Source organism: Rhyacophila brunnea, unplaced genomic scaffold (genome assembly GCF_057557595.1).
Source record: "Rhyacophila brunnea isolate RB1 unplaced genomic scaffold, BYU_Rbru_1.0 scaffold_20, whole genome shotgun sequence".
Lineage (NCBI taxonomy): Eukaryota > Metazoa > Arthropoda > Insecta > Trichoptera > Rhyacophilidae > Rhyacophila > Rhyacophila brunnea.
This window is the reverse complement of record NW_028232860.1, coordinates 34,110,421-34,133,172: the sequence shown is the minus strand read 5'-3', so window position 1 is coordinate 34,133,172 and position 22,752 is coordinate 34,110,421. Positions and strand designations below refer to the sequence as shown.

At 31.3% G+C, this 22,752-nt stretch overlaps 1 protein-coding gene across 3 annotated transcripts in view; it reads left to right on the top strand.

The window, feature by feature from the left end:
* The window catches only part of LOC147071569 (uncharacterized), a 52,665-nt gene that overhangs the window by 12,382 nt on the left and 17,531 nt on the right, over positions 1-22,752 (top strand). For 2 of the 3 annotated variants that reach the window (XM_085948226.1, XM_085948224.1), the window contains exons 1-2: positions 12,417-12,732; positions 22,444-22,697. In XM_085948226.1, coding sequence (XP_085804352.1) covers positions 22,577-22,697 — 121 coding nt within the window. In that variant the 5' untranslated portion in view covers positions 12,417-12,732; positions 22,444-22,576. Of the gene's footprint in view, positions 1-12,416; positions 12,733-22,443; positions 22,698-22,752 lie in introns of those variants that run through there. The other variant, XM_085948225.1, reaches the window with a different exon arrangement.

The following is a 22,752-nucleotide window of genomic DNA, read 5'->3' as shown; positions in this document are numbered from 1 at the left end:
CGGTACAAATCTTGCAATCGATTTTTAACTAACTTCCCGACTAGCTAGACATTTGAAACTTTTAGAATATATCAGAACACGATGACAATGCATTTTTTTTATACTTTTAGCCACCTTTAAGTAGAATTGAATTAATTTTTAGTTAATTCTGTTTTGTATGAAAAGTTATTTCGATACCATTATTGGTTGCTAGGGGGTCCTATCAACTAAATTATTAATAAATAATATATACGTGCGTTACTATGGAAATAAATAAGAAATGACATTTCATTATTCAGTATTTCTATCAAGTACATTTTTTTGATCGTTTAAGCTAGTCAAGTCAAGTTTATATGATTCAACAGAAAATTTAAAAACGTTGTAAGTATATGAAAAGTTCTTTTTATCTTGTAATTATTTTAACTTAGAAATCAACATAATATTATATCACTTGAAAATATATTATATTAATACCGTAAAAGAGTATTATTGTAAGCATCATCATTTTAACATTGAGTATAAAGCCATTTTTTGTATTTAAAGTAGATGTCCGTGGTTATAGCACCGTTAAAAATATTATTTTCTTAATACGTGGAATATACATTTAATTTTTGTAATAAATACCCAGCGTGATTTGAAATATTTTTTTTTCAGCGAATGGTTCATAAGATGTAAATTATAACATATTAAGTAACCTTTCATATGAGTTTGAAATCGAAATTTGGAGAAATTTGCAATATGTTACGTTATATATTTTCCATGATATGACGTATTCTTCGTGATGGTTTCATTCAATAAATGAAGGAAACATATTTTTTTATAATATAACATATGATTTCTGTTGGCAATTTTAAGGCAGACATGTAAAAAACACATTCTATCATCGAGCCCTTTGTTACATCTAAACCGTTACAGTATCGGCTTTTTGCAGTCTTCCGTGAGCACACCACACTATTATAATATAATAACAGTTTTTCGACACCCCCCCCTGACATTAATCTCAATCCCCTGTTTAAAAAACCCCGTGGACAATAATAACACGTAATATAAAAATAAATTCTATATAAATACAAAGTCCTTGATACAATAAACAATGTATACAAAAATGCAAAACATACATTACAAAATAATATGTACTTACTTCATATTTATTACTGTTTTATTTATATTTTAAATATTGGGTAATAGATTTTTTTCACAATGTAACATGAAAAAATAATTATAATTAGATAAACATGTAAACATATACCTAACAACATATAAAAAATGTTTTAAAATTATTTTTTACACGAGGGGTTAATAATATATGGTTTTTTTTTAAACAGGGAGCTAATACCAGTGTGATTTTTCTTCAGGGCTGTATTTTTGGTTCTGTTATATTAATTATTATGATTTCATATTAAGAAAAAACAATTGTTAACATGAATTATTGCACCTGTTTTTTTCTTCGTGCAAGAAGAAAATACGTTATAATTATGTAATGTGATATTGGGTGAAGACCAGTTGAGTGATGCACAAATCGCGGCCCAAAATAACAAGTACTTCATCACCAATATGTACCTGACTATTAAATTTAAAATAATAGAATATATAACTCTTCTAGTACCTATCATTATTTTTCAATACTTTGTTTTACTCACTGCGGTCCGTGAAAATTAAGAAAATGAATAAATTGGTTCTTATTTCAAATAAGTAGTGTACCACTGGTGTAGACAAATGAGTCGTAGGTATTTATTTGTTTTTAGTTGTCGCATACCTAAAGTCTCTCTGTTACTATTATATCATATTTTTCATTGAAATAAACTTGTTTGGTAGGTATTCAATTAAAATCTATTTTCATTCTTTATCGGTAGGTAGGTATGTGTTTGTTTATATTTCTTAGAATTCGCGTCGACAGTTGTGAATGATAACAATGTAATACAGGATATTTCGGTTATACATGGAATTGGTAACAAGAAGTAATTATTATTCATGATAATAATATATTAAGATCCGTTAATAGGCAACGGCGGCTCTCTACTTTAGGGGGGAGAGGCACGCCAGCAGAGAACATAGCGGAAAAATTCGAAGCTTGCAATTTGAGATTTTTTTTTGTTAATTTACAATTTCAACTATAATAATTAATTAATATGTATCTGAAAACATTCAAAAGATTTTAATTTTTTTTTTTAATTTAAAGATAAACTTACAATTGTAAAAAAATGTGAATTCGTTGCAGGGTCATATCTTATTATTACATAATATATTATGGTCATATTTATTATTAAAATTTAGTTTATTAAGTTTGAAATTTTTGAACGTTTAGATTTTTGACTAATTTATCGTTTTAATATTTTTTATATTTATTTTAAAAAACATCGATTTTTATAAAAAGTATAATTAATGTGTATAAATTAAAATCCTTTTTATTTATATCAACTCTTATTTAGGTATGTTCCCAATATTGAAGCTCGATTTGATATAAATAAAAAGGATTTCAAGTTATACCTACACATTTAATTTTTTATAAAAATCGATGATTTTTAAAATAAATATAAATCGATGAATTAGTCAAAAATCTAAACCGTCAAAAATTGAAAACTTTATAAACTAAATTTTAATAATAAATATGACCATAGTATAATATAATGTACTTAATAAGATATGACCCTGCAACAAATTCACATTTTTTTTACAATAATTGTAAGTTTATCTTTGAATTAAAAAAAAATCTTTTTAATGTTTTCAGATACATTATTTTTATTAATTAATACAGTTGAAATTGTAAATTATCAAAAAAAAAAATCTCAAATTGCAAGCTTCGTATTTTTCCGCTAGGTTCTCTGCTGGCATGCCTCTCCCCCTTAATGAAATGGCAACATTTTCCGTCAATGTCTGTAGTTAAATGAATTTTAACTATTCTACGTGTGGCTGATGTAGCGAAATAAATAACCTTGCAGGAACCTAATTAAGTGGTACGTATTTACAACCACTGGATACTGCACATTGGAAGAAGAAGTTTACGATGAATTATTTTTGTATGTATGCCATCCACGTAAAAATTATAATCTATAATAATATTGAGTTTTACTCTAACTGTAACAGTTTTCTGGAGAGTAAAAAAAACTGAATTATGTACATGTATAGCTATGTATAAATAAAACTGCGATTTCTGCTAAAAATGCTTTTATATGAACAGCGGTGAATGTTTTATTAGCGTATTTGTTTGCAGCCACTGTATTATTTTATGTATATTTCTTTATAATAATTAATTATCCACTTTGAGAAATTCGTTTAATTGCTATGTTTTTGTCTGTGGTCTTATAACTTAGACCAAATTAGTTTGACACGAGAGTGGAAAAAAAAGATCTTTTTTTTTACAGTCTGTGTTTACGCTAATTTGATATTTCTGATAATTTTTCTTGTGGTAACATTTATTACCTATATATTATTATTTTATTATATAAATGACATTTAAACGTATAAGCAAGCCTTGATTCCGTGAATAAATATCAACGAGGATGTTAACAATCTGTAACGTAGTCTACATCACCTGCACATTGAGATATGCGGATATAACTGATTAATTAGGTACCTTAACAGTTTTCAAGGTGTTTAGGCAGGTACCTACGTAGTACCTACGGTATAATTTTTATCGTTAGGTATACTTAGATTCTTTAAGTATTATTTACCTAATTTAAAATAAAGTAAATGAAGATCTAATTTTTTGTTTATTTATTTTTTCTTTTGCTCTACAATCTCCGCATCGTGAAGGAAGAGGTTATAAACCTTCTTCAGGGGAGCCGGATATTTTTATTGTTAAATTGTTGATTTGGAATTTGAAAATTGTCGCGCACCAGGGCTTTTCTTCGTTTGGTAACAGTACCTAATATTGTTTTAATAATATTTCGTTGTTTCTAAATGTCATGTTGTGAACGTCTTAAACTTATAATTTGTAATGTCCACAATATGTAAAATAAATGAATTGAATTGAATTGAACAGTTTTATGTTTACAAGAAATGTTGTTCACTTGATCGACGTGTTATGTATCAGTAACTCCCCTCTCTGTGATATCTCCCCAATGACAATAAATTGTCTTTTGTTTAATTCATCGACACCATACGTTACTAATTACGTACCTACTATTGTTAAGAATATTCAATCGGTGTGTTTTCGACTATTGCAATATACCTACTCAATATTATATTATTGATCAACCCCATCTTATCAACCCTATCTAGCTGTGTTACTACACACATATAAAGCATTGTACCTAAATGAACTAGGCGTCACTAATTGTACTTACTTACTATTTTCATATTTTTATACTATTGTAAATGATTCAATCGCCCACGGTGGCCGTGCGGCTTAAGCGTTGGACTATCACGCCGTGGGTCTCAGGTTCGAATCCTGGGTCTGACAAGTACACATATTGTTTTTCAATTTGTGTGTGAGTCAGGGTATGGACCTAATAGGTTGAGCAAGAGGCTGACATCCGTTTCTCGTAAAAAAAAACAGAATCAAACCTCTACTCTGTGGAGGCCCATATGATCCTATTAGGATCGAACATGGTCGAAAAAAAAAGATTAAACAATATCATTCAACTCGGACCATTCTACTTGTTCAAACTTAACTCAGCTCTGCCCACCGAGTTGTTTCACTGTAGATCGAACTCTCCTGAGTTCTTTTCCTTTTATTTTTACACCATCTAACTTTACTTTGAGACCTTGACGAATAAACATCTCTGAATATTAACATTAATCGGTCTTATTACTGACATACACCTTCCACTGGACCATGTGAAGTATAGGGATCCGTTGGTAAGGATTTCCGTTGCCAAAAACATATTAAACGTATTATATTCATGCTATGGCTACAAGCACACTTTGAAAAACAATATGTATTTTTTCGTCCGACCCGACTCGCCTATCGTGAGTGCATTTTTTAAGTTCATTGGGCAAGTTGTTTCATTGTAATCATTAATTTCATCCTAGAACCTACCCACCTAGGAAGTACATATTTGTAATATTGTATTCAACAGTAAAAAAACATATGAGGAAAAATTATAATAAAATATATACTTAAAAAAAAACAATGTTCTTTCATTCGCCACGATGAAAACATTTAATGTAATATATCAGTCATCGACAACGTGGTAACAGCGAGGTCGCCTGCGGCCGTGTAGGATTCGCAATCATTTGGTTAATGTTGGACATAACTTCAAGATATCCCATCGCAGGACGGATGTGGTTTTGACTCTCTCTATCGTGCGGTTAATCTATTTGAAAGCACTATTGCTACTATATATATTTTTTTCGGGTTATTTAATTTAATTTTGGAACTATTGGATGAGTTAAGTTTGTAATTGGCTTGTCTTTTCTAATTACTTATACAAACATTCTTCCTGATGTTAATGTTTATCACTGATTACTATTTTTTACTTATTGTATATTATGGCGTATTGGCTATAAATCTGTAATGACATATTATATTTTATGAAATAAATCAGGGCTTCGAATCGTTATTTTTTGTCGTTTCGGTTTTTGTTTCGGTTCAAGTAAAAATATATATCAGTTCGGTTCCGGTTTTCGTTCCGAAAAAAAGAACGGTTTTTCCGGTTTAACTTCGAGTGATCAATTTTTAAATGTTTCCAAGACCCAAGATGTAAGACGTGTTACGCCCACGCCAACTTAACGACAGATGAAGTGAGAAGTAAGATCATCGAACCGAAAAAACGATATTTTTTTCTGTTCGGTTCTAGTTTTCCGTCCGACAAAAATAACGGTTTTCCGGTTTTCGGTTAAGTTCCAGTGTGAAGCCCTGAAATAAATAACGTTTTTACTGATATGGTTGGTACATTTGTTAAAAATTGATTTAGTATTTATATAAAATAGACACTCGTTAATAACAGTAATAAATTCACTTTTATAATACTAACTAGCTAACATCCATTTTTCGTAAAAACAAAAAAATGTTAATATAAAACTCTACTCTGTGGATGTCCATAGTATGATCTTATTATATTATAAAGATTTTGGTACAATTTATTAAGCGTATGACCGTTTAAACTGTTTCGAGGTCCACTATTATAATATAATAGTGGACCTCTGACGAATATATTGCGTTATTTGCATCAAAAATAATCGCCGCTGCTTGCAGATAATATAGTGGAACGGTACAGTTCGGTTATGAGGAATACAGCGGAAAACACATTTTGAAAATACCCGATATACTGGATTATTTGTTAGTTTTTGTTAGTTTGGGTTCGGTTGGGTTAGGTTAGGTTAGGTTAGGTTAGGTTAACCTAACAAATAATCCAGTATATCGGCTATTTTAAAAATGTGTTTGCCGCTATATACCTCATAACCGAACTGTACCAAAAAATCATAAGAAGTCAAGTATTAAAAAATAAAACCATTATAAATTCAGGCCAATTTATGCTCGTCTATCCAATGTGTATTATGCATCTATTGGAGTTTCAAATAATGTTTTATTGGATCCGTATTAAACATGACAATAAGTTTATTATGAAAATTAATTGTCGACCGCTGAAATCGATTTTTAAAATAGCGTTCTTAAAAAGAGTTACTTTTTTTAATATTGATTTTTTTATTGAATATATTAGCATACTTTTAGTACAACAATATACTTCTCTCATGGGTCATCACATGACCTTTAACACATTACTTATATAAACATGATTCTAATAATGAACCTGCAAATATAATATATGGCTCCATAGACTTCAAGTTTTTTTAAGAGATTGATTTTATATATTATACTTTTGAGTACTTACCTATGTACAAGACGTTATTTTATATTTTTATTTAGTATGTATCGGGGGTTTGGTTTAAATTTTAGTTTTAGTTTAATGATTCGCGTCCTGTGGATTGACTGAATACAAGCGCAATTTACTTCAAAGTTAAATACATACGTATTATAATATAAATTCTCCACAATGTCAACATTCTATAACTGGCGATGTGTTCTCAAAAATGATTATTTCTATAATTGTGAGTGAGAATCCGTTGTTCTGGTACCATCTTAGCGTGGTCTTCCTTCATTCATAATTCCAGAGCATTTGCGTGTCCGGAAACTTGTACGTATACAGTTCGCCGTATCACACTTTACCGTGAAATGTTGTATCGGAAATACGAGTATATGGCCGCATATAAAAGACCGTCTAACCTCTTTGGGTCGTATATTAAGCGTCAATGACATTGAGCTACTTTACGAGCTGCTTGTTGGCGAATTTACAAAGTCGCCCAGTGTCATCATCGAACAAGCTAATGAGCAGATTGAGAAAAGTTGAAAGCCGGTCAACTTTACATGCTACACGCCGGCGTGTGGGCCGACTGCGTCTGCGCAGTAGAGCGTAGTAGCAACCTCCCGGTAAAAAAAACGAACTACGTTCTGTCAAAATAGTCGCTAGCTTGTTGGCTTCTCAACGAATGGAAAGTTTTGTGTGTCAACATCACAATCGCAGTAATTGAATCGCCCGCTTTTAAATTCGCCAACAAACAGCTTATAAAGTAACTCAATGTCATTGACGCATTAATGACATAAAATCTATGTCTAAATAAAATGCGGTTCTTGTGGGTTAACACTTTACAGGAAGCCATCAGAAAACAGATTTTGTAAGAAGCCGATATATTGGATTATTATTTGTAAAGTTAGGTTAGGTTAGGTTTTCATTCATTATTTCATGAATTTTGCCAAAATCAGCTCAGAGCGAATAAAATTGTGCAACGGTGAAATGTTTTACGTACAATTTACATGCAACCGAGCATTTGAGCTCCCCAATGTTCTCAAATACATATCGTGCAAGTCGCAACGCTGTGTAGCTCAAATGTAGGGCATTGTAGCACTGTGTGTATAATATCACCCCGAACAGCACGTTGCATAGTTGAAAATTGCTACTCCCTGTGAGGACATCAAACATTTTTGCCCGTTTTGTTACTTGATCTTAATGTCAATATCAGATTGACTCCATATCTGAGCTCAGAATTAACTTGACGAATTAGTGCAGCGGGCATGGAGAAGCTAGTAAGGAGTTATTCAATTGTTCATTATCTAGAGATATAGGTACTGAATCCATCCATATTTTTAGGTACATTAATGGTTTAATTCCAATCCAGACATTCTGAAATTCATTACTGATCATTATGCCGTATCCACACTGGCAAAAAGTTGCTGGTAACATTAAATTTCACGATAATTATCAAAATTTGTTTGACCAAAAATTATTTTAATCGAAATTTAACGAGGTTGCCAGCGCCATGTTGTCAATGTGGATACGGATTTATGGCTGATTGGGTGACTGTTTGGTCAAAAAATAATCCACTCAATTTTCTTGGGATGGAATCCATTGAAGGCATATTATGTATACCAGTATACCCCACTATTTTGTTTGCCTTTGATCTGGTCAAAGGAGGAGTATGGTATGCATTTTTAATAGTAATTGTATTGTGTCAACGAGTAGCCGTGGTTAAGCACAGCTGTGGTTAAGCACTTCTATCTATAAGCACACCGAGTCTATTAATATGATAATATTTAAAGTTTTTAGTGTTTAAAAAAACATGTCAAGACATAATATTATGTTTAATTCTTAGAATTAACAAAACATCAACTTAATATTATGTGACCACTGACCTTTACCTAATTAATAATCACCGTTTTTAAGTGTTCCTGTTACGAAGTTGTACACAAAACCAATCATATTGTGACAGGTTGCAATAAATGGTGAAAGTCAACCATTTTTAATTATATTTCGATTAAAAAAAATAGACCTACCTTAAATCAGATGTACCTATATATTTTTATTATTTTATCGTATTTAATGTAATTAGTAGGTACATATGCCTTTTCAAGTAATCTTGAAAAATCAAACCTGTCTCAATGTGTTAAACACATCAGTGAATTTTAAGGAACACAAATGTAATGGGAAGTGTGTTGTTTTCTGGGTCGATGGAAGAAATGTATAAATTTCAAGAAGGGAGAAATATTGAATATATCTAAACACGCGTTATTGAATAGTGTTATTTTCAATAGTTACATCTGTATTATAATGTTTTATAGGCTAACCATTATAAAGTGATAAACCGAATCCAGCTTCTGATTGTCACAGTTCTATCATAAGATTCATAAGAAACTGACCCTGTGGTGCATACTTGAAATATTATTTCCAACATATTAATTTTTATTTAGTAAATTGTAAATAGTTAATGACGACAAAATATATACCTAATGGTCTCAAAACAAACAAAACATTACCTTTATAATGAAGTTCTGCAAACGTCGGTTAAATTACTGTCCTACAACAAGGAATCGGCGATAGCAGGCAGTCGCTGTAGTCGCATATAGAATACTTCTCAGTGACGTATCTGTAATGACGGCAACGCGTGCTAGAGGCGTTTTAAATAATGTATCGGCTCTCCTTTAAGATGCGACTCATTTTCTTCTTCACAATAAACCAAAATTTTACAAATAATAATTCTAACATCACTCCTGATCGTTTAGACATAGTTTTGTTATGAAAAACTTCAAATTACGTAGGTACATCGATAGATTCGTACACGACGGAAGCGTAAAACTAAATGATACATTTGGGTGCGTTCCTCATTTAAAAACGGAAGTGGAATTAGCTGCACTGGAGGGGATTGTTAGTTCACTGTTTTAACACGTGGACAAGAAGTTCTTGTTCGACAATAGGGAAAATCTCTCTCAAATCTCCCTCTCTTGTATCAGTAGTTATAGAATAATTGGAAATATTTGCCACGAATATTTTCTTTTTCGAAATATATTATTAACTCATCGCGACAATTCATAAAAAAAATGATATTATGCGAGATTTTAGCTTAGTTTGTGCGACATAAGAATTTAAACGAAAAAATAACACATGTTATTATTGACTTAGTCGATAATTTAGAATAAAATTAAATATGTACTTAGTTACTTCCTATTGCATAGCTGATTGTGTTTTTTTTTCTTTCTGCAAACCTATCCCAACTTGGAAACTGGATTTGAAAGACCAGTATTATTTTGATTTGCGCGTTGAGATATTAACAAAAACAAGTTTTGATGCTGTATTGACGTCTGAGCCTTACTATTTATTACATTTTTAAATGTTTTTCAAACCGGATTTTGATTAGAATTAACTCCCGATATTATGATTGTGTTTAATATGCGCGTAAGGCACATTTTGGCTTGTCTATCAATGTGCTAAAATCACGTGGCTAGGTATTTTATAAATACTGTTAATTTTTTGGATGAGACACTAGAATGGTTATTTTTATACCACGCATACTAACGCGCACACAAAGGGGAGGGGTTTCGGGTCCGGACCCCCCATGGGACGAAAAAAATCGGTGTGTGTACTTATGTACGCGCGTTAGAAGTTATACTTCTTTGGCGTAACAAAACAAAATCAAAACTTCTGACAACCTAGATTCTTCGACTAGCTCTTAATTTCTTGATAAATTACACACTCAAGAAAACGGGCCGCTGATTGGAGCACCGTTGGTTTATTTCTATACACTTTAACTTATATTACTATATTATATTATATTATTATATCTCGGTGTTTTTATTTTTAAAGTAACAACTGTCACTCTGACGTTTAATCGTTTGTTTACGTAAAGTATTGCAAACAGCCGACAATAATAAATTCGTTGCCTAGGCAACGGAACACTTCTACTATCAAACTTGCGTTTGTGTACAGCTGACTGATTCGCAGCTAACTTCATACTGTCGCGCACTTTCGTAACGGTGTGCGCGCGCAACTCTATATTATTTCACTCTATACCAAACGTCCCAAAAGAAGTAGATATAATTTCAAAAGCACAACTTATTTAGGTAAATGAAATATCACTTCTTCTTCTTCGTTAGGAATTCATGTTTGAGGATCGTATCCTGGATGATTTATCTGTTAAATAGCCTTCTGAACTGATTGGTCTCCTTCCTTTCGGCGTTCTACGACGAGGCAGTGTCAGCGGAACTCATGAATTGATACAACCATCTGAGGCATGCAATGTTTAATATTCTGACGCAGTATGTCTAAAAGACAAGATAGCGCGGACAACACACACGGACACTAACCATCGTAATAATTATGACTGTTAGGTCACATGCATTCTATAACCAGTCAAGGATGCGACATGTCGTAATAATTCGTAGTTATAACTGCGAAGATTCAAAGTTCGGTGTGTCTAGGTATGGAGAATGTACCCGGAAAAGTGCGTAGTAGGCGAGGTAAATACAGAAGTCAGTTTCACCTCATATATTGTGCAAAGTCCACTCCCTCCTGTCGTCTTAAAAATAATTTATAAAGTATTGTTGATATTTTTTTCAAAATAACCCCCCCTCCCCATACCTACCACTATGTTTCTGTACGCGGCCTTGCATGTATAATAAAGATTTTGGACTATATAGAAGAAGTGCATAGTCTGGTATTCAGTGTTCCTATTATCACATTTGAACGCACTCATTGAACGAATGAAGCAAAGTTAAGGTGGTTAACTGTATAATATTAATTATTAAGATCGATAAAGTTGGCATTTCTGATTTCCTAACTCAAGTAATGGCTGTCACTACACATAATATGATTCATGTATTTACACATTGTGTTACCTGTTAGCTTGCAGTTAAGAATGATTTTACCGAATTTTCAACTGAATAATAATGCCGAAGTGTTTCATTTAATTTTTGATTATTCATCCACTCATCGTGGCAGAATGGTAGATAGTCTTTTTTATACACCTTGTAAATTATCAAATATATCTCACAGTAGAAGTGTGAAGTTATTTACAAATGAACTCGCAATCCAAAGTCACTTGTAGCTAACCAAGGTGTTTTTCTCCAGTTTCATAATATTATGTTTATGCTATATTTTTTTTTAATGTAGAAGTCATCTTTGATTTGTACAACATAATATGTAATTAAAAATAGTATGCCCTATTTCATTATAAAATACTATTTAGTTATCTGTACCTATATATATATATAACAAAAAAAACATACTTCAAGCGTCAGAATTATCACTTAGTAGGTATTTACTTAAAAGTATCTATTTAAAATTAATACGGTATCAATTATAATTGGATAAAACACAGTTCAAATGGCGGATTTAAATAAAGCTAAAAATATGTCATTTTAAATGGATAGATAAATTATTAAAAACCTCATATACATTTTTTTAAATATGTAATAAAGACTCTAGAAAATCATTTGTATATTCAGTATTGAATGAAAAAATAATAATTCAATCGGATAAATTTATAATTATGATTTGATATATTTTTAAAATATATATTAATAAAACGATCAGCAGATATTTTGCCAGTAGTTTTGCGTATTTTTCGACAATGTTGTACTGATCATCGTGCGTGGTTCAATACATTTAATTAACCAATTCGTTATAATCAGTGTTACAAAATGTATAAGTAATATTGTATTATTTGTAATTTGACTGTCTTGCGAAATGGTTCACTGGAAGCGTTTCGACCGTCATTCATTATTACTTACTAATAACGCGATCAAATTTAATTCTTGATTTAGTGAAATTATTACTAATATTAGAAAGTAATTTAATAACTATTCTATTTATAAAATCGGTGATTAATTGTGTTACATGTGGGTCAGGTGTTTATTTAAAAAAAATATACCTATCCGACTATTATATGGTTAAGTTTGAACATAAATTTAGAGTGCAGTGTTGTGTTCAAATAAAATTTATACCTAAGTTGTTGATTGGATATCGCTGTCAAATACAATAGGTAAATAAATTTACAATAAATTTATTAACGAAGTACTGTATAGGTACAGTTTAAAGGTTAAACTCCTTAAGTGAATTATGTAGTTAGGTTGAAATAAATTATATGTTTATATAACTGAATTACAATAATATCATTTAACATTATTTATATAAGACTATGGAGTTATAGATAAAGCATTGGTGGCAAAGAAATTTATTTCAAAATAATACATTAGCTCTTATGAAATATTTCTAATTTCTACTAACTTAGAAACTTCGAGTCAAGTTACTTAGTTACAATTAAAACCCTATAAATTTATTCACATTTCATTTTAATTTTACAACATAATTTCGTGCTAAGTAGGCTAATTAATAGTTGGTCATGTATATAGGAAACATTCAATTCATAATATTTTTATTTAACATACATAACTTGAAAACACCTCAGATATATACCTACTCGAAAAATTTACATTTAAAAACAATACGATGCTCGACGGGATACTGGTATCGCGCCAATATAATTTAACAATTTAAGCTAGGAGCCTCGTATCTAATTGCGATAATTTAAACTGGTAAGTCCTACATGAAATGCTTATCAAATTGCATTATTATTGACTATCGGTTTTTATGTTTTAAATCAAGGAATTTGAATTACCTTAATTACTAACCGACGTCCGGCTTTCGCTAAATATTGAGTTATAACGTCTACTTGCACTTGTTAACAATTTTTAATAAACCGTTTCTTTTATTCAACGAATAATTCACAAGATTTGAGAATATAACATTCCACATAGTTACGTTTGTATCATAACAATATGCATTAACGTTTAGTTGCTGTAGGATTGGTTTCCCGAATAGACCAAATGTTCAGGAGACGAAAAACAAATTTCATAATCCTATATTTAAATACATGGAGATATTTAAATAGTTATTTTTACAGTATATGAATGATGTATTCATTACCATTACAAAGTGATTTAAAGAAAAGGATGGTTCTATTCCGTTTAGATACAAAAAAATATTCTGCATTAACAGGTCTATTTTGACAAAAACGGATATTCGGGAAATCAATCCTATAGCGACGGTTTGTCACGTAAATGTAACGCGCATTCAATATTTGAGGACAGTCAACGCGCTTTGTTTTACTTGAGTTTTATAGCCTGACTATCATGAAGTACCCAGTTTCAATACCTTGGTCCATGGCGATGGGTTTTACATATTACTATCATCTTAAGCTGTTCATTAATTGATAATAACCATTGCGTTTTAGCAAACGATATTATGCACATAAATATGTACTTATTGTCACCTAATAATATATTTACAATTAGATATGCCGTAATATTTACGTAGTATATATTAATTAAATTTAATATTTGGGTACAGGTATTATGAAATAATAATACATATTGTTATTATCAATATCTCGAGATAGCTTGTTCTAAATTACCGATAACTTTGGCCGAAAAGGTCAATAAAGCACACAGATTGTTGAATTTATTCGATAAACCATAACGAAATTGTTTTTTTTATTTATTTTTTGTCCTGTATAACTTGGCGACAAAAAGCATACTAGCATGACGTCTTTATGAGATTTACCACGGCAATATATTTTATTGATACGGCCGATTGCCAAGACGCCAAAAAAAACGTTTCTTTGTAACTAGATAGATCCCAATTATATCGATATATCAATACTACAACTAGATAACTTGATTTTCACAGTTTTTGAGATAGTTATTGAGTATTGAATATGATTTCTACAAAATTATAAAACTGGGTAAGTCAGGAGTTAATGCAGTGGTCTCCAACCTTTATGTTACTACGCCTCCCTTTAAAAAAATCTAATCTTGGCGCCTCCCCCCCTTTATTTCATTAAATAATACAGACACTTTTTTAACACACAAGTTTTTACTACTTACTTATATTAAATTCATTTTTTAATAATTTTTTTTTTCATGCGACGAATGAGCTTGTTTATTACCACAATCAATTTTAATAGAAGTCAACCAAATTCATCATCGTTCATTGACAAAAATTAATGGATTCTATCATGGGCTCCACATACTGAATAGGGCCCACAGGCCAGGATCTTTCACCCATATATTTAAAATATTTAATAGTCCCGAAACAAAGCAGCGCCGCAGGCGACTTTTTTTACTAATAATAAAATAATATGAAAAATGCATTAGCAAACTAACCAAGAACTCAGGAAATAGATTTTTGTTTGCTTCAATATATCTGGCGTAGAAATCATTTAAAAGTGGAGACATGTATTATTGTTATATTATATTAAAGAAATCACGTCAAAAACAATTAAAAAAAACAATATCACACCCTGCCTTCACGCTTCAGTTGACACTTTAGCTACGAGTGACATTTAAATTTGAGGTTATTGTTTTCATGCAACCAGCGGTCGTTTTGTGCATTACCGAAACAGAGCGTTTGCAAAAGCGCCATTTTTTAATTTCTCCGCTCCAAATATTTTTTAATAGCATTTAAATATATGTATTATGTATTATATATTAAAATAAACATTAATGCACTGAATTTTCACTGTTACGTTAAGATATGAAGTTTTATTTATTTGTAGATATTATGGTATAAAAATTAATTTATTAAAAAATTTTGGCGCCTCCCCTGGCAATAGATCGCGCCTCCCAGGTTGGAAACCACTGAGTTAATGAGAACTGTATTAATTACCACGTTTTTCTTAGCTCGTATTTTTGTTTGTCCGGTGGTTGTTCATCCAGTACATATATTGCAATCGATTTTTAACTAACTTTCCGACTAGCTAGATATTTGAAACTTTTAGAATATATCAGAACACAATGCCAATGCATTATTTTATTACTTTTAGCCATCTTTAAGTAGAATTGAATTCATTTTCAGTTAATTCTGTTTTGTATGAAAAGTTATTTCGGAAGAAATCCGTAATCCAATCCACTATTATTGGTTGCTAAGGGGGTGGTCCTAGCAACAAAATTATTAATATATACGTGCGTTACTACGGAAATCAAAATGTCATTTCAGTATTCTATATTTGTTTGTTTGTTGCAAAATAGCAAAAAAATGATTTGTTTACAATTGCCTTATTTGTCCTAAATTATTAATACATAGAATTGTGAAGTTTATATGATTCAACAAAAAATTTAAAAACGTGGTATATAAAAGGTTCTTTTTATATGGTAATTATTTTATGTTTGAAAATATTAGATAACTTTAAACCATAAATGCATTAAATAAATAAAATACTAGATATCTCTACAATATTTTTTCACACAATTTGACATTTATTATTTAATTGTTCCCAATTAGACAAGTAAATAATTATTATAACCTAGATTTATGTCAATCAAATAAAGTTTTAATTTCATTTTCCCAACAATGACCAAATCAGAGTTATCTAGTTGTAGTATTGAGGTGACGAATGAAAGTGAAGCTAAAATGGATTTAAATACTAACGTTTAAATAAAAATATCACTAAAACTTGTATATTGAATTTGCAACTTCACTCTGCTATCGTCCGCATTTGCAAGTACTCTCAAAATTTCACAATTTTAGATAAACAGTGCAATACTCTGAAAACTATGGTATTGATTATACATATATCATAATGAAAGAGAAATACAAAAAATAAAAGTAGTGTAACATGGTATAGAAATGAGCATGTTGTGCATAACGCGGAAAAACCACAAAAGAAACCAATGGATAAGGAGGTAGACAAGAGTATGTGATGAGATAAAGGTCGCTAAGCAGATGTCAATGAGTAGACAACCGCTAACTAGACAGATATATTGGTATCCAAGGGGCACTATGACCCGTTGGATTGAATAAAGCATACAGCTCGTGGCTGTACGCAGCAGCGAAGAACTAAAGACCGATAAGAGTGGAAGGAGCAAGGATCCTATATTCATCCTGCTGTGAATCGACCCCGGCTGATGATGACTAAATTTTGCCATTTCGATGATGAAAGATTTTTGACGTTGGAGCCAATATGGGAATATATTTTGTTTTTTTTTCAATTTTCTTTCATGATCTAGTATTTTTACTATCTTTAAAATAGGCATATTTCACGTGGCGTTCATTAACACTAGATTTTTTTAAATAAATAAACTCATTATAAATATATTTTCATATTAATAATACATTTACTGTTTGGCGATTTTTTTTCGATGGGATTTTAAAAAACTCTTACATTTTTAAATGTATTATTTTTTTTTTGATTATGTATCACCAATCACATTATTAATGGACAACGCACTCAGTACAGTAGGTAGCAAGTATTCGACATTCGCACATGTATAGGTAGACGTCACGCAATTTCCATTATGCGATATCACGCATCGGGAATCTATAGCAATATCACCTTTATTGTAATGGAGTTAGAACAGATTATGCCATTTGGCAGACCCGACAAAAAAGTGAGTGTCATTTTTTTTTCTAGATGCTTCGTCCATATTAATGTCATTGCGTATCACAGATTAAAAAAATAAAAACTAAAAGTTATCCTCAGCGGATTTTTTCCTCGACAATAAACGATGGCTACATTTTTTATTTATCTAAGGTAATCTTAGTTAAGTTAAATTTCAAGTTTTAAAAAATCTCGAAAAATATTTTTTTGCAACTTGTGTGTTCTTTGGTCACGACTGTTTTAAATATAAAAAACGAAGACCACGAAATGACTAGAGAATTTTTCGTTTGTATCCGGATTATTACTGATGTGGTTGATAATGATAATAATATTATATTAGTCATATGATATTATTATCATTATCATTTTAAACATCACGTTCCTTTTTAACATATGAATCACATCAAAAATCATATAATCGTATTATTTCCCTAATTTCATAAAAAAATATTTATTTATGGTCACACTAGAGTATGACTGTTCATTCCACAGCTGTAAACTGAAATTTTCAAATATATGTTTTAGTCGTGTGACATAAAAAATTACATATTTTTATTTTTGAAAAACATCAGAATCCTAGAATAAAAGGTGGACTCGTATCTCATATCTTTCACAGCCCATAATAATTTTAAAATATTTTTTATTTAAATTTTAGAAATATCATTTTTTTGTATGCAATAAATAAGATAAATGACGTAATATTATGTTGACATCAATAACGTCTTGAAACTTCGTCCAGATAAAATCAGTATAAAAATTCATTAATGCAATTTCAGTTCAATAGTTTGATGCAAGTGCCACGCTTGTGTGTAATAAATAATAATATAAATAATATAAGTAAGTATCTCATTTGAGAGTTTTTACGAAAACTAGTGGTCATTTTACAATACAATGTTTTTCTTAGGTCGTTATTTGTCCGCTACAAATATTGTAATCGATTTTTAACTAACTTCCGGACTAGCTAGACATTTGAAACTTTTAGAATATATCAGAACACGATGCCAATGCATTTTTTTATACTTTTAGCCACATTTAAGTAGAATTGAATTAATTTTTAGTTAATTCTGTTTTGTATGAAAAGTTATTAAATTATTAAATAATGTATGCGTGCGTTACTATGGAAATCAATATGAAATGACATTTCATTATTCAGTATTTTTATCAAGTACAAAATTTTCTGATCGTTTAAGCTAGTCAAGTCAAGTGAAGTTTATATGATTCAACAGAAAATTTAAAAACGTTGTATATAAAAAGTTCTTTTTATCTTGTAATTATTTTGTCATCATTTTCAGACATTTTAAGCTTCTGTTCGCTATACAAAAAGGTATTCTTCAAGTAACTGTACGGTATAAATTAGTAAAAATTATCAGGACTAGGCATTTTTTATTAAAGTATTAATTATATTAATAAAAATAATTTTTATGACAGCCTCAATCTAACAAAAGCTAAAGGAGCACTCGAAATTGAGCGGAGCGCACTCGAACGCAGCTCCGGTTTATGAATATATCAAGATTACAACTGCGTTTCTATTCCGGTTCGTAAAGAATTAGGAAAACACGTTAATTTCCTCTATTTCACCTTAAACTTTCATCTGAAATTTGTCGGATGTATAGTTAGAAAATACATTTATGATATGTCGTAATAGGGATTGAAATACCGAATGAAAATACCAATACCGGTATTTCGGTATTTCCTATTTAATACCGGTATTCATGAAATATATGAAATAAATAGAATTATCTACCAATAAAAATAGATACCTACCTATAAAAATCTCTTCAAAATATAAATATTTTTTAGCAAACATATCTAAATAGGTAAAGGTTAAATATGGTAGAGATGCTGATGTTTGACTTATTAAACCTTTTATTTCCACTTTCAATAAAGAATGTATCGATATTGTCTGATTTTTAAAACCGGTATTTTGGTATCGAAAAATACTGGGATACCGGTCTTGAAATACCGGTATGTCAATCCTTAGTCGCAAACGCCGATTTCTGCAAGCAATAATAAGATTTTGTTTTGTCACAAAGATTTTAACGCGATTTCCGTTTCTATTAAATTTCGGCCTTCAGCAAACAGCCTTTGTTTTACATACTATATAAAATCTTCCTCATAAACAATAAAATCAACGCGTATATTTAGCATTTTTTTCCCAACTGCAAAGCCATTGCATGACCAAATCTCCAATGGATTTACGTGTCAGGTGTTTCAATATTGTTATTGCATGTGCCTATTCCAGATAGTTATATAACGTACATATTGAAGACATGTTAATATTTACGAAAGAGTATCTATCGAGCGGTCCGGTTCGAATTTTCTTTCGTTCTGAGCACTGGGGTAAAGATAATTTTACAACAGTTGGAATATAATATTAATACCTGAAGCGATTTCTCATAGTCTATATGAGTGGTGGCCAAACCGTGGCGCATTGCATCTTTGCGCATACTTATTCTTTTGAAGTAGGCGCCATAACTAATTCCATCTTCATATTTTCATCTTCTTATTTGCACCTGAGTGCTCTCAGTTCAATTCATAGAGCCTTCTTACCCATCAGTTAGTCCAATTTTTAACTGATTCAAATTTTAAGAATTCTCTGCTGCTCTCAGTAACAAATTTAACACCAAACAATAAAAGACTAGGGAATCCAAACGCTCAAAGTGCTCCATCTAGCTCAGAGCTCTTTCACTCTCTCATCACATCCAACAACTGTGGTCCAGAGTTATCTTCACCAAACAAGACTCTCCGGCAGCTGTAGCACCATCAGCGGGGTCCACGACAGCGATCACCCTCTCGTCTAAGAGATCATTTCTGACTATTGTGGATTGTTGCTCTAATAAACGTGTCTTTTTTGAACTAGCATTAATTAATTAATTTAATTGCGTGATTGAGATATTCCTTTTCCTCCCCAAAGCGAAGCAGATCCTACCCCATATTCCTATTTTTCAACCATAATCGTGAACGTAAGAAGGTGGAAAAGGTGCTTGAGTTGTATGGGGCATCTGAACACGTCTGTTAAAAAAATTGGCGCATGTTATGCAAACGGTTGGCCATCCCTGGTCTATATAATATGCGGAGCTGTGCAACTTTTTATTGTACACACAGTGACTCATGAAATTTACCAAAAGAGTAAGAAAACGTATTGAAATCATTTCATGAGTTAATATTTTAAATACCAGGTTAACTTTGCTGATCTGCTAAGAATAATATTATTGTATGTGAATGTCGGAACGCCTCACAAAGTACGATGAACCAAAATTTATCCAGTGTAGTTTAATAAAATTAAAGTAAGACTGATGTCAATATAGGAATACCCCCTTAAGCTGCGGCAATACCAGTGGCGAAGGGCGGAGGTAGGCTGTTAAGATCAGCCATAAATAGTGCCCACTAAACTTTGTCAGTCATACGTATTCGTTTTCATTGAAATAAGACTACAATTTACAGAAGGTGTTGGTTAGTTTTTAAAATTCAATTAAACCCTGCAAAATCAAGCCATAATAAATAATAGTAAAAAAATACTCGTCTATCTACAAAATATCTAAAATTATGCAATTAAATCATACATAATTTTAGATATTTCCGCTAGGTGCCTCAAGTAAGTAAAAGCATCCCCCTTAATGGTAATTATTCAATTTATTTCGAGCAGCTTTCATACTTCTACCGTTGTAAATAATTTTCTGACAATCGGGATTAAAAAATAGCAACAATTTCAATTCCAGAAGGCAACGTTGCCTTGTTAATTGAAAAAATTCTCTCATTCAATTTTTATGTAATTTGAAAAATGGAATTTGAGATGCATGAATGGCTTACGTCGTTATTTCGAATAAACGTAACGCCGACGCTCTATGCATCTGGGCATCAAATTTAGTAGTACCTAGCAATTGTTTGTTACTAGAAATCTTTATTTATTATATTAATTGACAGAATAAATGATACCATACGTTTATTTATTATATTGTGGTAGTGATATACACTTTAATTTAAAACGATATTCACAAAAAAATTTGAACTGTTGTGGTTTATGATCATAATGTTTTCACCACAGTGTTATTATTTTGTTATTTACACATTGATATAATATGACCAAATTCATATATTTGGAATATTCATAAGTCGGCACTGAAGAACTGTGATTTTACGCGTTTATATAGATTTATCGCAATCGTTTTTATCATTTGCGCGGTCATTGAAGGCTTGCGAGATGGGATTTCCCTTTAACCGATTTCCCCAGTGTCTGGCAAATCGTAAATTTAATAACGTGAATCATATCACAATAATATATTACAATTTTCATATTCATAGAATTGTGTTGCGTGTAATACAAATTAAGTACGTATATCACTGTTATTTATTTTAAATCTGGAAAAAACAGTGATGTAAGTAAGGCCTTTTTACTACGTGCGAAAGTAAAAAGATTGGATAAGTCATGTAATATTTTATAGAAATACCTACTTCTTATTCTTCTTCTTTTGATACTTCAACTTAGTATAGATAGGTCTTGGTCTTCTCTCAAGTCCATCTATATGACTCCATGTCCTGAGCAGCTTCTATCCAGTTTTTTAATATTCAGTGTCTAAAGGAGAGATCAACATTTTCCATCCATACTTCTAAGATTCAACTCGCTTAAGTAGATACGAGCTTTGTTCATCCTGTGTATAAATGGCTTAACCATCTGAGGTGTGACGAGTTCTTTATTGTTTCTCCTTCTCCCCTTTCACTGACCGTCATTTATGGGTTCGAAGATACAATGGAGTTCCAAATGTTCCACTGCTCAAATCGGTATAATCAGTTGTTGAGCCCATCGGGCCGTCCAACCTGGTCGCCACAAAAATCAATCTTGATGCATTTGAAATAATTGTGGTGTCATTCTCAGAATACTTCTTCTTTTGGATCGTTCGATAGTTTTATAATGCTTGTGTTTTATATTTTTAATTTATTTTTTGTCTGTTCTCCGTGGTTCACTTTTCTATGGGCACACTTAGTTCAAATTATTTTATACTTTAGTGTGTAGTGACTTCAGTTTTGAGTAACTGTTTCTGGGCCTTTATTAGCCATAGACAATACTGACGCTTTACACCTAAACGTGGAGTCCCGTAATTCACCCGATTAGAACTAGGTATGGTGCGGGGCGGTATGGTTTGAGTGGCGCCATTAGCTACTTTAATTTTTAGTCCTGATATAACAGAGTGATAATATTAGTCTTGGGATTGTACCATCAAAATTCAGAGAAAAGTACTAACAAATAACAAATTTTTAACCAAGTTAATTATGCTTGTTACTTCTGTTAACTAAATTTAATTATTCATCTTCTTCCAGGTGACACCACGCCAACGTAGCCAAGACGTAGGAAGAGATGATGCGCGTATTTCACCAGCACATGTTATGAAACTCGAAATGTTCTGAAAATGAGAAAAGGCGCGGAGTGGAAAGGCAGCCAGAATAGATATAGATGAGATTTAGAGAGAAGAAGTTGAAGACAGAGGGAGTCGCACTGAGAATGGCGCGAATGATAGCTCTGGTCGTCTCAGTGCTGCTGCTCATTCAGATCTTGGTTGTGGCTTCAAGTCCTAGTAAGTATTTTTTATCTTCTTAATATTATTGGCTTGCTTCTTTTCGCCATTAAAT